This window comes from Drosophila sulfurigaster, chromosome 2R (assembly GCF_023558435.1).
Source record: "Drosophila sulfurigaster albostrigata strain 15112-1811.04 chromosome 2R, ASM2355843v2, whole genome shotgun sequence".
NCBI classification, from domain to species: domain Eukaryota; kingdom Metazoa; phylum Arthropoda; class Insecta; order Diptera; family Drosophilidae; genus Drosophila; species Drosophila sulfurigaster.
Window position 1 is genome coordinate 20,544,770 of NC_084882.1, and position 14,792 is coordinate 20,559,561.

A 14,792-nucleotide genomic window follows, 5' to 3' on the forward strand; every position below is an offset into this window, starting at 1 on the left:
ATTGAGGAAATTCTCGTTCCCCAAGAACAACAACACGAACATTTGCTGCCTTGATTTACATTTTTATGCTTTATTTGATTTATTTATTAACTTCGCGTCGCTCTTTTTGTCCTCTCTCGTTCTCTCATTCGCCTGCTCTTTCTGTTGCTTCGTCTTCCATTGCTTCTTCTTCTTCTTCTTCTAGCCAAACGCCAACGCCTCGTAGGCACACACACATACGCACACAATGAGAATAGTTTCCTTTTTTTTGCTGCGTCTGTGTCTCTGTATGTACATGTGTGTTTGTGTGCGTGTGGCATTTTAATAATAGCACACATACAATATAAAAGCTCCCGCTGGAGCAGCAACAGTACAAATACAAAAAAACGAAGGAAAGAGAAATGTGAAATGTGAAGAAAACATAGAAAAAATGTTGCACTAAAAACTTCAACGCCCGCATTCTGGCAAATCGCAATACTCGTACAGGCGCAAAGCAGAAAGCACACAACTTCTATGCGGCTCCACTACACTGACACAAACACAGTGACACCCACTCTCACTCAAAGAGAGCCCTTTGGGTGCGAGGGAGATGGGTTGAGTTCGGCTGCCGCAATAAAGCTCATGTTGTCTGCGGCGAAGGCAACAGTTATACGTTATATGTATATATGTGTGACCATTCATATACATATATGCAAGTCAAGTGGGGAGAGGGGGGTCAGAACGAACCCTTACCTCAAAACAGGAAGTTTGTAGTTTTTTTTCAATTAACACTCACGCCATGTGTGTGACGCGAACAGTGCTATATAGGGAGCTAGCCAGTGATTGAGAGGGAGCGAGACAGGAAGCTAGTCGAGAACTCATTTGCTGCATTTGAACATCATAATGTGCACTCACACATGCATACAGTCCCATACAGCTTAGCAAATTTTGTTGTAGATTTTCGCAATTGCTATTTTTATTTGGTGTTGTGACGGCATAAACAATGCTTATACAACAACAGAAACCGCGTCCCTTTATTATTAAATATTATTGCATTTTGCGCTTGTTGCTGTCATTTCATAGTTTGTATTTATTTATTACTATTTATATTTGATTGTGCCGTGTCGCATATGAATGATGGCAAACACGCTAATAGGGCCACAACACACACACGCACACACAAAATATGTAAACAGAAATCTACCTCTTGCTGTTGGCACCTCCGACGGACGCGCGCAACGCCTGCCTCTGCTCCACCTTCTTTTCTGGTTCTGCTCCGCCGTTGAGTTTGCCGAAAGAAAAACAACAAATACGCCGCCGACCGAGGAGGAGAACCGACAAACGTCAAACGCGACAAGCGACGACTGCGACTAGCGGCAACAAAGTGCAACTGCGGCGGTGGCTGCGGCAGCAACTGCGGTTTGTGTTTTGCTATTTGAACTTTTGCTGTTTGCCGCCCCCGACTGCGAGAACGTAGCTCCTCGTTACTTTGTTTTCGCTTTTTTTTTATTTGCACACTCGTACACTCACATTCACATACACTTTACTTTTTTGCCACAAACAAATTTTTGTGTTTTAACACTTTTATTCCATACAACACTATTGCGCGCGCGAGGCACAAACAAACATGCAAGTCGATGCTTGCTCTCTCGTTTAACGACTGAAACCGAAATGAGCAAAAGCACCGTTGAAACGGGTATCCGTGTGTGCGCCAGCTGATGATACAAGTGCTACCCATAAGCTATTTAGCTGCGAACAGTGCACCCCATAAACAAAGACTGCTATTAGCAGCGCAACTTTAGCAATCTGGCAACTCTCAGTTGACAGTAACGGGTAAATTTGAATTTGAATTTGTTAAATTTATTTTTTTCTTATAAGAATGTCTGTTCTTGACTTCAGAGATAATGATTATAACTGAAATTAGTTGCAATTATCAGTATTGTTAAATTGATTAATGTATTACATTAAAAGAAGGAAAATATAAGTACATTTCAATGACACTTCTCAGTGCACCAGTCCCAAATGCAACCATCAAGATGGTTACATCCAAAGCCTCCTGGGTATAATGCACAAAACTCTTCTGACTTCTTAAGCGCGCAATTACCATTGGGACAGTAATAATTATAGCATCCCGTGGAGCAAGACTCTCGTTTTCCCAGCGCGCAACCCGAGCAATTTAGTAAATCTGCGAAGTAGTCGAATTAGTATATATGTCTGAGGTAAACTTGCAATAGGATATGGTTCAGAACTCACCACTTTCCTGGCAGTCGGGAGTCGCGCATGCTGACAATGGTGGAGTGGGAGGCATCACCAACAACGGTGGATTTGTGAGCTCAACAACCTGTGGCGGTTTTAGGTAGATCAAAGGTCGTGTGCAGATTCTGGCATCACAAATCTTTTTACTATGATTGATGCACACCCAGGTGGGCGGATATGGTCGACAGAACCGTGGACTTTTCACCAGACAGCAACCGTCCGGCGGCACCTCACCTGGATAGGGCTCCTTAGTCAAGGGCGCTGGCGACGGCGGTATTGGTGGCGATGTGGTTGTTTTTTGTACTATTGGCCTCGATGTTGTGGTTGTATCGAAGCTGAAGTCAATGCTTGGATCGTAGGGTTTTACGGTCTCATACTCAACACGATGAATATTTTCAGTGTTAGTGCGATATACATGCGAATTTTTCACCACATTATCGATCTCCAGTATTGTTGTAATGTAGCCCGGTTCCAAACATTGCTTGTTGCGCCACACAGTTCCCACTGGACAGGCAGGTGATAAGCAGCGGCCTTCATAATATTCTCCCTGGGTGCAGATAATCTTGCGGCACTGCTCGTTCATAAAAATGGAGCCGTGTGGACAGCGAACCTGCTCAGCGGGGGCAATGATTGTTTCTTCAGTCGTTGTGGGGATGATAGGTTCCTCTGTGGTAGATGTGGTGGGTTCTTCAGTTGTGCTTGTTGTGGGTACTTCTGTTGTCGTCGTGGTCGTGGATTCCTCTGTTGTGGTGGGTTCTTCCGTTGTAATGGGTTCCTCTGTTGTGGTTGTGGTCGATTCTTCAGTTGTGGTGGGCTCTTCTGTTGTGATAGGCACTTCAGTGTTTGATGGAGCCTCCGTCGTTGTTGTTGTTGTGGTTGTTGAGTCAGCAGGGCAAGGTTTTGGCTCGATTATATAGCACATGCCATCCGAACCGAGATAGTAGCCTAAGATAAGGTGATTTGAATCAGACCAGCGCCAACTGAAGAGACAAGCGACTTACCCTCTGGGCATCTGTTGTTTCTGTAGCACAAATTATTCTCCAGATAGTGATCGGGTGGACATATGGAAGCCTATAAATAGAGTTTATTTTTAATATTTACCGAGCTTTTGTGTTTCAGGATGTTTACCACCCCAGCGTTGTTTTGATCGACTTCCGGTGTAGAAATGCTTCCGCAAATCGCGAAAGCTAACAACAAAATTGCGCAATGTGAAATCGACATGATAAGCCAGTCAGTTGGTCACAATCACGGATCGATTCCAAGCGATGCTCGACACACAACCGCGCTCCGATGACGACTAGCTAAACTGAGAGCGAACTGGGCTCAAAATATGAAATCGCGGTGACAAAATCATAAAGCATAAGCACCGCTCTGATAACCTTTCGCACGCCTTGATTACACCGACTATTTATGTGTACTATTTATACATCAAGCAGTAGGTAAGAGACGCTGCTCTCAAGTTTTGTTTGGGAATTCGGCTCAGTTCTAATCGCCATGCGCGTCTATCAAGTCCTACAGCTGTCTTGGGTCTTATTGACTCTCGCTCTTGTCAACGCTCAAGCTCCTCAGAATTCAATCTGCGTTCAGTCCGGAACTGTCTGTAATCCGCCGTATGTGCCACAAAATGGAATTTGTGTCTGGCTCAATTCGCTGCCATGTGGAAACGGTGAGTGTTTATTCTTGAAATCGGAATTCGTTTCATAATCGTTTTGTTTCTCTTCACGTGTTATAGGTTCAACTGTTGTGGTGAATGTTTTTCCACCAGCATGCGGAGGCCAATATCCTTATCTACCTTATCCATCGCCTGGACTTAATCAACCTCAACCATGTCCTAATCAACCTGGTTATCCGACACAGCCGCTACCATATCCAAACCCTCCTGTGGATCCCAATTCTCCAGGGCAAACTCAACCTTGCCCAAATCAACCTGTAACTCCTTTTCCACCTACACAACCTATTCAACCCGTCCCTAATCAGCCAGGGCAACCTTTACCCTGCCCTAATCAGCCTGTAACTCCTTATCCTCCTACTCAACCCAATCCTTATCCACCAGGGCAAACTCAACCATGTCCAAATCAGCCCGTAACTCCTTATCCTCCAACTCAACCCAATCCTTATCTCCCAGGACAACCTCAACCCTGCCCTAATCAGCCCGTAACCCCTTATCCTCCTACGCAACCCAATCCTTATCCGCCAGGGCAAACTCAGCCATGCCCAAATCAGCCTGTAACTCCTTATCCTCCAACGCAACCCAATCCCTATCAGCCAGGGCAACCGCAGCCATGTCCAAATCAGCCTGTGACTCCCTTTCCTCCTACACAACCTATTCAACCCGATCCCAATCAACCAGGGCAAGCTCAACCTTGTCCAAGTCAACCTGTGACTCCTTTTCCTCCTACTCAACCAATTCAACCCGATCCAAGTCAGCCAGGACAAGCTCAACCTTGTCCGAATCAGCCTGTAACTCCATTTCCTCCCACTCAACCGAACCCTTATCCTCAGCCTTCTCCGAATGAAACTGTAACAACTCCTGGACCTCAGCTTTCAACGACCGAACCGATAACTCCTTCAGCTCCTATAGAATCTCAACCTATTCCAAGTGAACCTGTTACACCCAGCATTCCCCTTGAAACTACAACGCAGCCGCAGACCACGTTTGGCCCAGATATAGATGGGACTACTACTCTACGATCAACAACAATTCCATATGATCCCGATTCACCCAATACTTCAGTTGATACAGAAGAGACCACTACATCAGAAACAATAGACGAATCTACAGTAAAACAAGAGACGCCAACTCCGCCACCCGCACAAGTCCTGCGTTGTCCACCTGGAACAGTGCTTTCGGATGGTAATTGTCGCTTGGTGTACTGTGCCCGAGGAGTGTATCACAATGGACGTTGCGTAATTCCTCGCTGCCCTAAGTACACAGTTTGGACGGGACAAAAATGTTCAGCACCAAAACCAGTTGAGGTGGAGCCTATTTACATTCACCAGCAGATAGTAAGCGAGGCATCCAAGGTGTTGAATAATAAACATGAGGTGGTGGTAAATGCAACATTAGTTCTACCCACACGTGATGATGACTACGAAGATGATGACTACTCCGACGAAACAACTGAAGTGCCCCAGCAAACATCCCCTAAATGCTGCACTGTGATTGCTCCACGCATCTGTCGCTGTCAAAACCAAAGTGATCGTTGGCAATGCTTCAACAGGCGGCAGCCACTTTGCGGCGACTTCTGCAACACGTCAAAAGTGGTACTGAAGGCACCACAAGCCACTTCTTGGATCGATGACACTAATGAGATGCTCCTCATGCCACCAAATCCTAATAATACTTGCATCGATCAGGGTAACTGCAACACAGTCGCAAGTAAGTTCCAGCATCCGATTGAGAAATGGCACAATTGTAAACTCTTCTTTCCTTCATAGATCGCTATGATTGCAGTGGCTGCGCTTCGGGTCTTATGGCATCCTGTTCAACCTATTGCTACAATTATCATTGCAACGCTCCCAACTGTGGTTTCTACGATCAGCTGAAATTCTGCAGCTCCACAGAACTTGCTAACTCAATTGTGTGCCAGCCAGAAAATGGTTGGAAGGTGGATATATCTATAGTGAAGTAACTGACCGTGCTTAATTTGCAATGCACTTTTAGTTGATAAATAAAATATAAATAAACTCAAAGTTACTCTGACGCGAGCATTGCCCAACATACTAGAATTTGCATTTTACAATTTGTAAATAATACTAATCAAATCATTGTCAAACACTAAATGAGCTTCAGTCTTATTTTTAGGCGATCATGATCAGGCTCCTCGTTATATTTTTGAACAAATATATAAATATATTACTTCTTAAAATGATCAATCTAAAAGTTTTGACGATTATGCAGTCAATAAGAAATAAGTGGTATGCATAAAAAGAATCTTTCTCTACGGTCAAGTTAACAGATACTTTATGCCTTACGGATTTCAATAAATTTTGTTGACCTTCAGTTCTTCCTAAGGAACAAGAATTTTATGCTTCAACTAATTTAAAATTTTTGATGTGAAAACCGAAAGATGGGTTTTGTACATAAATTCGAAAATAAACGTGTGTTGGCTTATCTACAGACATACAATTGCTTAGTCATTGTCAATGTGTATTTATGTTGTAATAATTTAGTAAACTAATTATAGATCTTAATGACCTTGTTTGCGATAAGGGTATTTTATCCTCCAACGAAAACGAAATCGAAAAGTTTTGCCGTCAATCGGCTTAAGGCAAAGCTCCCATCGATTGTAAAGCTTACCGTAAATTAGAAAATATAATATATTTGCATACGTATCGCTATTCGAGCCATAAATGATGGATCTTGATGGCTTCCTTGTGACATATTTGCACGTTCAACACTGAGATCGAAAGGTGTTGGCCAAATGAAGTTGCCATCCATTTGAGGGAGAGACCGATTGAGCGACGTTAATGAAAGCTCCCCACCAATCGATAGTGAAGCATAATATTAAATTTGTGTGATAGGGTTATCTAATCAATGGCATTTCTGTGCTTTTTTCGCCAAGATTGACGGCGACTGACGATGGGCTTGGTATCGTACTAGTTCATGAAGTTGTTCGGGTTTCGCGGCCTTTGCAAAAGCTTCAGTTTGTTGTTTGTCGTGTGCTGCACCAGCCCAAAGAGTCGCGGACTGTTGACCCAGCTGGAACAGGAAAGTTGCGGAAGTGGAAACAAGTGCTCATCCAAGAAAATCATCGAGAAGCTCAAGTGGAGTAGACAGTCGTTGAGGCAAAATGAAGGTGAGTTCATGCCACATTTCTGAAAGATGACGCAGTGTTGCTCTGTTTGAGTTACATTACGTTTAATTGCTGGTATGTCAATTATGCCATTTGATTCTTATCTTATCAACGTCTCTATACTTTTGTTGTTGCTGCTGCTGCTGTTGTTAGTCGTACGCGATCGTGGTGGCTATGCTGCTGTTGGTTTCGGGGCCATTGGTCAGTGCCGAGGCTGATCAGAGCAGCAGCAGCGCCAAGGAACAGATAGTGGTGCACACGCCGCTCCAGAACTATGAGCAACCTTCACTACGTGACTACGACGACTGCCAGGCGAATCGCCAGAGCTGCTTGCAAATCTGCGACGGCGAGGACAAGTGCGTAGCTGAGTGTCCCGTCTGCCCGGAACTCAACGAGGAGCCGTTGCTGGTGCAGGGTGTCAACGATACCAGCTATGTGCCTCCTGCCCAGACGCCTATCAACACCACGAACATCATCCGTCTAACGAACGAGATCAATAACATTATCAATCACGACATAACCGCACGGAACGAGCTCAATGTCAAAGTACAACAGAATGTCTCCCAGGTGGGAGGTCGCTTCGGACTCGGCTACAACGAACAGGGCTCATGCTGCTATGTGGTGCGACGGGAGCGGGACTGCGATCAGAAGGAGCACTGCAAAGAGGCGTCGCGGCAGCGTGTGTGCGGCACACGTTGCCAGGCGCGTGTCATGCTTGCCAAGCGTGTGGTGCAATGCGACAAGGATCAGCCCGATGAGTGTCACGAGACTTTGGAGTATGTGCCGGCGCGCAAGCGTAATCACTCCAGGAAGTCATCAGATCTGTGTCGCTACAGCAACAGCTGGCCATATGTAAACTGCGAAGCTGGCCAGGAGCGTCATGGTGGACGCGTGCGACGTGCCAATTGCCAAAGCTGCCTCAGCCTGACCTATGGCTTCATCTTGCAGAATGGCTTGCCGCCCAATTGCTATGGCTGCTTTCAGGGCTATGCGGCGCCCATGATGGCTATGCCAGTGTTTTATCCCCCCTACGCTTATCCCAACTTTGGCTACAACGATGAACCCGAAGTTGTTCCCAAGAAGGAGGAGCAACTGCCGAAGACCGACGACGATTTCGATCTGGGTGATGACGATGGTTGGGTTATCAAAACTCAGAAGTGTCGCGGATCCGATGGCAAGTTGGAGGATTGTCTCGAGGGCAGTGGAGATCTCGATAACGAGGTTGTTCTACCACCAGCTCATTTAGAGAAGGGCGATGACAAGACGCAGCCCGATACAGACTACAATGTGCCGGCACAGCGTCGGCGACGTCGCCAAAGTCGCCGCCAATTTATGCGCTCTATTTACAGCAAAAGACGAGACAATTGAGCAGCAACATCGTTGATCCATCGGAAAAGAGCATACATTATGGGTTAATTATGTTATGAGATTCCTTTAGTTTAAACACTGCAAATATTATATATGGTCATAATCTTAATCTAATCTCGAATTCGATTACGATCTTAAGACTGTGACGTTTCGCCAATAAAATTTTAAATTCTTTTCCAATTGCGCGTATCTAATGTTGGCATTCCTGTGGGTGGCAATTAAAAATAGCATAAATACACGTAGTTTAGGTTTACTTACGTTGATTAATCGACTCCTAATTAAAAAAACACACCGTTCATGTGGGATTACATGTGCAAAGAATGTAGATTATATTTTCTATGATTGCTAACACAAATTGTTTTATTGGTAAACCATGCAAATTGTTGGTTAATCATTAATATACGATACATTTTGGTTAAAGGGATGTGCTGCTGGAAATGTTTTACCCAATTCAATTAAATAATTTCATTTGACTACTTTGTCATATACGAGTATAATTTATATATAGGGAGGTGTGCTAAGTTTTGTTTTTAATCTCGCATTGTACATAGATTTATTTAAAAACATTTGAATAACAAACAAATTGCAAACACTCGTATTGTATTTATGTACTACATAAGTATATAGCAATTCATAATTTGATAAGGTCAATTTGTCCGTGGCCAATTTATGTGTGTGCCAGTAGTAAATAATAATTTAATGGTTTCCTATTACATTTGCGTGTATGTGTGTTTGTGGGGTGGGTTAGGGGCAGGGGATGGGGACTTTGCTCTGCTTATAGACTAAACAACATTTAATAGAATTCTTTCTCTTATTTGATTCAACTTGCAAATGTACTCATAAATTGTTCTAGCTGAGCGTATAAATTTCGTTTTAGAAAACAGTTGCAGCATTTTTAGGTAGATTGTATTTACTTATTTTTTTTTTTTTGTGTTTTTGTGGGCGTTGACGTGGGCGTGGTTGCGACTGTTTGACCTTTTGAACATTTGTGCCGCCCCTCTTCCATTTTAAATATGTGAAAACAAAATTACTAAACTTATGGTAATATTGCGCTGTATGGTTTTGTTCGTTAAGCCAATGCTGCTGACGACGAACTTCGCGGGTATGGGGGCAGGCTGAATTACTTAATACCCAACTCCTTGAGCTCAGTTTCCTCATCCACAGAGTCCTCGTCATCCGAGCCATGCACCGACGGCGCCGGAGTAGTGTGACCTGCAAGCATATGAATAGAGGAAAACAATTTATAAACCAAACAAGAGAACGCACTTTGTATTCGCAGTTGTACTACTGCGAAAAGGTGACATATTTAATCAATGATTTTTGAATGTCACTCGTGTAATACTCGTTATGATTCACGACTTATGTAATGCACTTGGTCTATCGCAGAATTGTGCAACAAAAAGGCGAGTCTAAAGTAAATTTACAGTAGATCACAAAATTTTACTTTGAGGCATTCTTTTTATACATTAGAGAAAATTTCTCGTTTAATCGTTTATATATTTATACCCCACGCTGTAGTGACAACATTATTGGCATTGATCAAAGTTTGTAGCCTTGATTATTGCCATCGTAATAGTTATTAGATTATCTAATTTATTGTGTTAAAAACAACTTTAACGTCTACTGCTGGAACTTACGCGATGAGGTCGGACTTGGTGGCTCGCTGTGTGGACGTGAGAAAATCAAGTTACTACGAGAACCGTACATGGCGGATTCGTCCACATAATCAGGATAGACGGCCTGCAAGGCCTTCACCCTAGCCTGTCTGTAGTACTGCAAACAAAGAAAGTGTATAGATATTAGCTATTATATGTAGTATATTAAGTAGTAAACAATAATACTTACAATGCCCAGCGTACGCCAGTCGAGCAGATCGCTGAGTCGCTCCGTGCGATTGCGCTGAATGATGCGCTGTCGGCGATTCAGACGTGAGAATTCCATCATGAAGGTGGACAATTGTTGCACGCTGTTCTCGAGGCCGATGTAGCGACGATCGACAATGTAGATGCCATAGGACTTTGGATCACTGATGTGCTCCTGCATGAAGCAACCGAAACCAGACAGATTTGTGGTCACACTTGGGATACCCATCACTGTGCACTCGGCTGGCGTATAGCCCCAGGGCTCGTAGTATGAGGGAAACACTCCCAAATGGCAGCCACGTACAAATTCCTCGTAATCAATGCCAAACAGTGGATTTGTCGAAGTCAAGAACTCCGGATGGAAGACCATTTTGACGCGATCGTGCACTGAATTGAATAAATGACAACGCCTGATCGCGGCGAGCACGGGATCGTTCCAATCGTCGGCCACATTGTGCGTGGTCACCGGTGGCATTGAGTCACGCTGCATGGCGAACATACAACGCTTGATCTTGACCAGATCATCCTTCTGCAGCAGCTCATCGGGGCCGGGAATGTGTCCCTTGAGGCAAGTGTCAAACATACGTTTGCCCACCGCCTGCTGCACATTGTTGATGGTGTCGCGCAGCTGTTTAATTACAGCATGACCACGCAACGAGTCCACATTGAAGTTGTTCGTCTTGGTGGGAAAGATGAGGAAGGCCACCACTGTGGTATCGGGGCGTTCGTGCTTAAGCATGGCATTGAGACGGGCCAGTGACTCTATGAAGATGTCGGCGCCCTTGTTGCCAAACTCATAGCGACCAGCAATGAAGAAGTACAGCGTTTTGTCCAGATCAAAGTCCATATGACTGCAGATATAATAACGACTAGAAGTTGCATTTAATGGGTATAATTGATGACTTACCCGTAGAAGTGACCGCGAACAAATTCGTTGATCTTTTCCTTGGCAACGGCGTGCAAGTTCTGGAACTCGTGAATGGCCGAGAACTTCTTGACATTGAGGCCATTGGGCGTAATGATGTCTGGCTTGCGTTTGAGCAGATGCTCCGCCTCATAGCCCGTAATTTCTGAGACGGTTGTGAAAACATGCGACAGATGCGTGGCGCCGCGTTCCAGGCAGTAACGATGATAGATTTGTCGCTTGCCAGCCTCTTCATCCACAGCAAACTTGTCCAGATTGTTGTAGAAATCGGTGTTGCCGGCACACAGATAGCGACCCAGGAGTGTGGCATGTGTGGTGAACACGGTGGCAATTTCAACTTGACGAGTGCGTAGCACAATTAAACCAACGCCAGCCTGCCACTCGTGGAAGTGGGCAACGATGCGCGGTGGACTCAATTCGTTGTTTTGCGAATAGGAAATGGCAAAGTTGCGGAACTCTTCGAGGAACTCGGCAATCATGAAACCAAGAATGACGGCATCATTAGTCTCTATGTCCAAGTGAGGTATACCAATGTTACACTTCTCCCACATCTCCGACTTGAACTGATCCAACTTCCAGGCGGCAGAGCCAATGTCAAACAGTATCAACTGCGGATTGCCATCGACCAGCCAGCGACCGGTGTGAATTTTATAGCCACGCGAGCGCAGCGTATTCACGGCATCCAACAACGGATTGCCGCGTGGAAATTCCATTTCCTCCATCTCGGTGCGGGCACAGTTCTCCTTGTAGGGTCCCATCATGCACAGCTGCTCGCCCATTTCCTCGGTGGAGACATAGGCCTTGGAGCGAATTACTGTATAAATGCCGCCGACCTTGTTGGCCACCTCCCAAGCCACCTCGAAGTTCCATCGGTTCTCCCGTGACGCAATATCGCCGCGATCAAAGTAATCCTTTAGGTCCGCACCGGACTCAACGCGTGAAAAACGACGATTCATCTGCAATGAAACAGTACGGGAAATGAAGATTAGTAAAATTAGATTATATTTATGATTTATTTAGTTAGAAGAGCTGCAGCCAAACCCGCATGGCCATGGAGGAAGAGTCTTGGTCCTCGAAGCGAAAGGACTGTTGCCGCCGCATTATTGTGACTAAGTAAGTAGCAATCGCCGTTGATAATAGCAAACTGAGGATTTGTTAGTGTGAAGGTAAACTGCGGCTGGACAACCTGCTAGTCCAGGCAATCGCAACGTACTGATAATCGCAACTAATTTTAGCTACCGGCTGGCCCACATTACAACTGTAAGCCGAGCGCCATAAAAACAACGCCGGGCGCTATTCGCTTCGCGTTGCATCATCATCATCACGTTCATGTTCACGACATCATATCACGCACATAAGCACACAGAAGCAGAAGCCACCGACCGACCAGAGTTGAGAACTAGAGCTACTGATAACGCAATGCTGCTCCTCTCGCTTGCTGTCAATTGGCCCTGACACTCAGCAGCGACAGCTACAGCGACTGCGACGTCGACAGCGACAGCGACGTCGACGCCGACGTCACCGTCTCCCTGCACTTGTCGACTACTAATTTGGGGGTCTGCTATTTTTAGTCGACCGGGAAATGACAGGCTGAAAAACCGCTGACATCGCTCAATACATTTTCTTTGCAAAAATTATTGCGCTACTAAATACAAATTTATATATTTTGCAAATATTCGTAAACTTTTAATTATAGATATTGAAAATAACAGCTGCATATATAATCAATAAATGGGAAAATATCGAATAAATTTCCTTTTTAAAAACGGTTCTATATATATATATATATATATATATATATATATATTTTGCAATTATATGTGTGTATATAGATTATAGATATATATGTATATTGCAAATAGATAATAAATATTAAAAATTGCTTTATATTTACAATAAATTTCTTCTGCAAAAATTATTATGGTTCTAAATACAAATGTGCTTATATATCTTTCCAAATAATATGTGAATGGAAAATTTTTAGAAATATTGAATGAAAACGAAAGCCTAACTAACTATAAACGATAAAATGCCATATCTGGACTACCGAAAATTATGTAACATTGTGCTTTCATTAAGCGAACTTAATTGAATGGAATAGTTAAAAGTCTTTTATGTATTGCTATAGTATAAATATATGTACATATGTTTATTATGTGTGCTTCATAAGCAATTCGATTTTAGGCCAAATTAAATGCTTCTGAATCAGCGTGTCACGAGTTCTCAGCACCAACATAGTTATTAAATTATTTAATTGAATGTCTAGCTAATAATATTATTCTTTTCAATATGTGCAAAACCAAAAAATGTATTGTCAAAACCGTACTGTTTATTACACAAAGGAATCAAATATTTTACATCTTTTCGCTTGCAATCACAGTCACAAAACTATTTATCTCGCGCACATCTCTCGAAAAGGATATACCGAAAGCTCGTAGGAAAAAGATCGCAACATACTTGTATGTGTGTGTGTGCATTGAGCATGTTTCTTTGAATTAGATTGCACTTTTTGAGGCACCTGAGTTTGTCACTTGGCAAAATGTTTAACAACAAATACGCGATAAAATGCAATTAGCATAGGACTGTACGAGCTCGAAAGTAAAAGTTAATTATTTGTGGTGGGAAATGAAGAAAATGCATATTTAAATGCACAAGGAAAACATTTGACACTGAAAATTCAATTTCTATAGCGCATAGCTTTTGTTCACTTGGCACATGTTCTATTCACCTTACGTTCGTTTTCTTCAATTGAATTGAATTAATTTGAAATTCGGCTGATATTGAGTAAAAGATGTAGCGGGGTGGGGCGACACTCAATTCAACTCAACTCGTTTCGTTCACACTCAACAAGAATATGTACCTTAAATACGTAAATACAAATACGAAACTCAGGCTGCGCCTCTGCATTTGCTTAATGCGGCTGCAAGAAACTCCAACAACAATGCGGAAGAACAAGAATAAGAACAGCAACAAGAACAACAACGACAATATACCAGGCTACGCTATAGACACAACGTCTCTGCTGTGTGTGTGTGGTGTGTGGCAGGCAGGCAATGTCTTTTTTTCATTGCCGAGCAGACAGGCAGCTAAAAGTCAAATAAAGGTCAGTGGCTGCGTCGCTGTCGCCGCTGCCGCTGTGTTGTGCGGGCAGAGCATTAAATATTTTCACCATTGTTGGTAGTTTCTTGGGCCTTTTATTTAACTCGCTCAACAAGTTTAAGTTGATAATTTTGTTGTTGCAGGTGCGAACACGAAGGAATTTAGCTTACGACCGCCGGCGCATTGATAATAGTCGCAGCGCAGCGGCTTATCAACGTTTTGTTTATGTTTCACTTTTATCACTTTTTTTATTTTGCTCTAGTGCAAAAATATGATTTTGCATCGGCGCCTGCGACAGTCGACATAGTCATTGGCGCCAAGTGCAATATGCTGATAGCGATAACGAATTTGTTGATTTCAGTTGTATAAGTGTGTTTGTGTGTGTATATATATGGCACGCGCGCAGCTGTTAATTTATACATAATTTTCACGGAAAACTCATTCACCTTGCAGCCGTCGTCGGTCTAACAACAACAAACAAAACAAACAACTGGCGGTTAGTGTAAGTGTGACCGCAATTCGAATTTC

The 14,792-nt window shown here is 43.5% G+C and overlaps 5 protein-coding genes and 1 long non-coding RNA gene across 8 annotated transcripts in view; 2 read left to right on the plus strand and 4 right to left on the minus strand.

The window, feature by feature from the left end:
• LOC133836166 (uncharacterized) overlaps positions 1-1,625 on the minus strand; it is a 33,123-nt gene extending 31,498 nt beyond the window's left edge. The window contains exon 1 of the mRNA XM_062266491.1: positions 1,163-1,625. The gene's annotated coding sequence lies outside the window, so the exon portion shown is untranslated. The remainder of the gene's footprint in view (positions 1-1,162) is intronic.
• A 242-nt stretch (positions 1,626-1,867) lies between these two features.
• On the minus strand, positions 1,868-3,546 carry LOC133835908 (mucin-2). 2 transcript variants are annotated; one of them, XM_062266080.1, is made up of 4 exons: positions 3,346-3,546; positions 3,216-3,285; positions 2,212-3,159; positions 1,868-2,143 (listed from the first exon to the last, which is right to left on the minus strand). In XM_062266080.1, exons 1-4 carry the CDS (start codon positions 3,433-3,435, stop codon positions 1,950-1,952), a joined length of 1,302 nt encoding a protein of 433 aa, XP_062122064.1. In that variant the 5' UTR covers positions 3,436-3,546; the 3' UTR covers positions 1,868-1,949. The 2 variants fall into 2 exon arrangements, with proteins under 2 accessions (XP_062122064.1, XP_062122063.1); XM_062266079.1 differs by having other exon boundaries at positions 3,343-3,542.
• Positions 3,547-3,614: 68 nt separating this feature from the next.
• On the plus strand, positions 3,615-5,909 carry LOC133835906 (uncharacterized). Its single transcript, XM_062266070.1, has 3 exons — positions 3,615-3,880; positions 3,947-5,593; positions 5,653-5,909. The coding sequence occupies exons 1-3, from the start codon at positions 3,709-3,711 to the stop codon at positions 5,844-5,846; spliced, it is 2,013 nt and encodes a 670-aa protein (XP_062122054.1). The 5' UTR covers positions 3,615-3,708; the 3' UTR covers positions 5,847-5,909.
• An 854-nt stretch (positions 5,910-6,763) lies between these two features.
• LOC133835910 (uncharacterized) lies at positions 6,764-8,554 on the plus strand. Its single transcript, XM_062266082.1, has 2 exons — positions 6,764-7,013; positions 7,164-8,554. Exons 1-2 carry the CDS (start codon positions 7,008-7,010, stop codon positions 8,376-8,378), a joined length of 1,221 nt encoding a protein of 406 aa, XP_062122066.1. The 5' UTR covers positions 6,764-7,007; the 3' UTR covers positions 8,379-8,554.
• On the minus strand, positions 8,427-8,769 carry LOC133835914 (uncharacterized). The gene is made up of 2 exons (XR_009893660.1): positions 8,637-8,769; positions 8,427-8,583 (listed from the first exon to the last, which is right to left on the minus strand). It is a non-coding gene; the product is annotated as an uncharacterized LOC133835914 (long non-coding RNA).
• Positions 8,770-9,238: 469 nt separating this feature from the next.
• On the minus strand, positions 9,239-14,792 carry LOC133835905 (glycogen [starch] synthase). Of its 2 annotated transcripts, none has more exons than XM_062266069.1 (5): positions 14,711-14,792; positions 11,148-12,121; positions 10,224-11,091; positions 10,016-10,151; positions 9,239-9,590 (listed from the first exon to the last, which is right to left on the minus strand). In XM_062266069.1, exons 2-5 carry the CDS (start codon positions 12,119-12,121, stop codon positions 9,499-9,501), a joined length of 2,070 nt encoding a protein of 689 aa, XP_062122053.1. In that variant the 5' UTR covers positions 14,711-14,792; the 3' UTR covers positions 9,239-9,498. The 2 variants fall into 2 exon arrangements, with proteins under 2 accessions (XP_062122053.1, XP_062122052.1); XM_062266068.1 differs by lacking the exon at positions 14,711-14,792 and adding an exon at positions 12,207-12,343.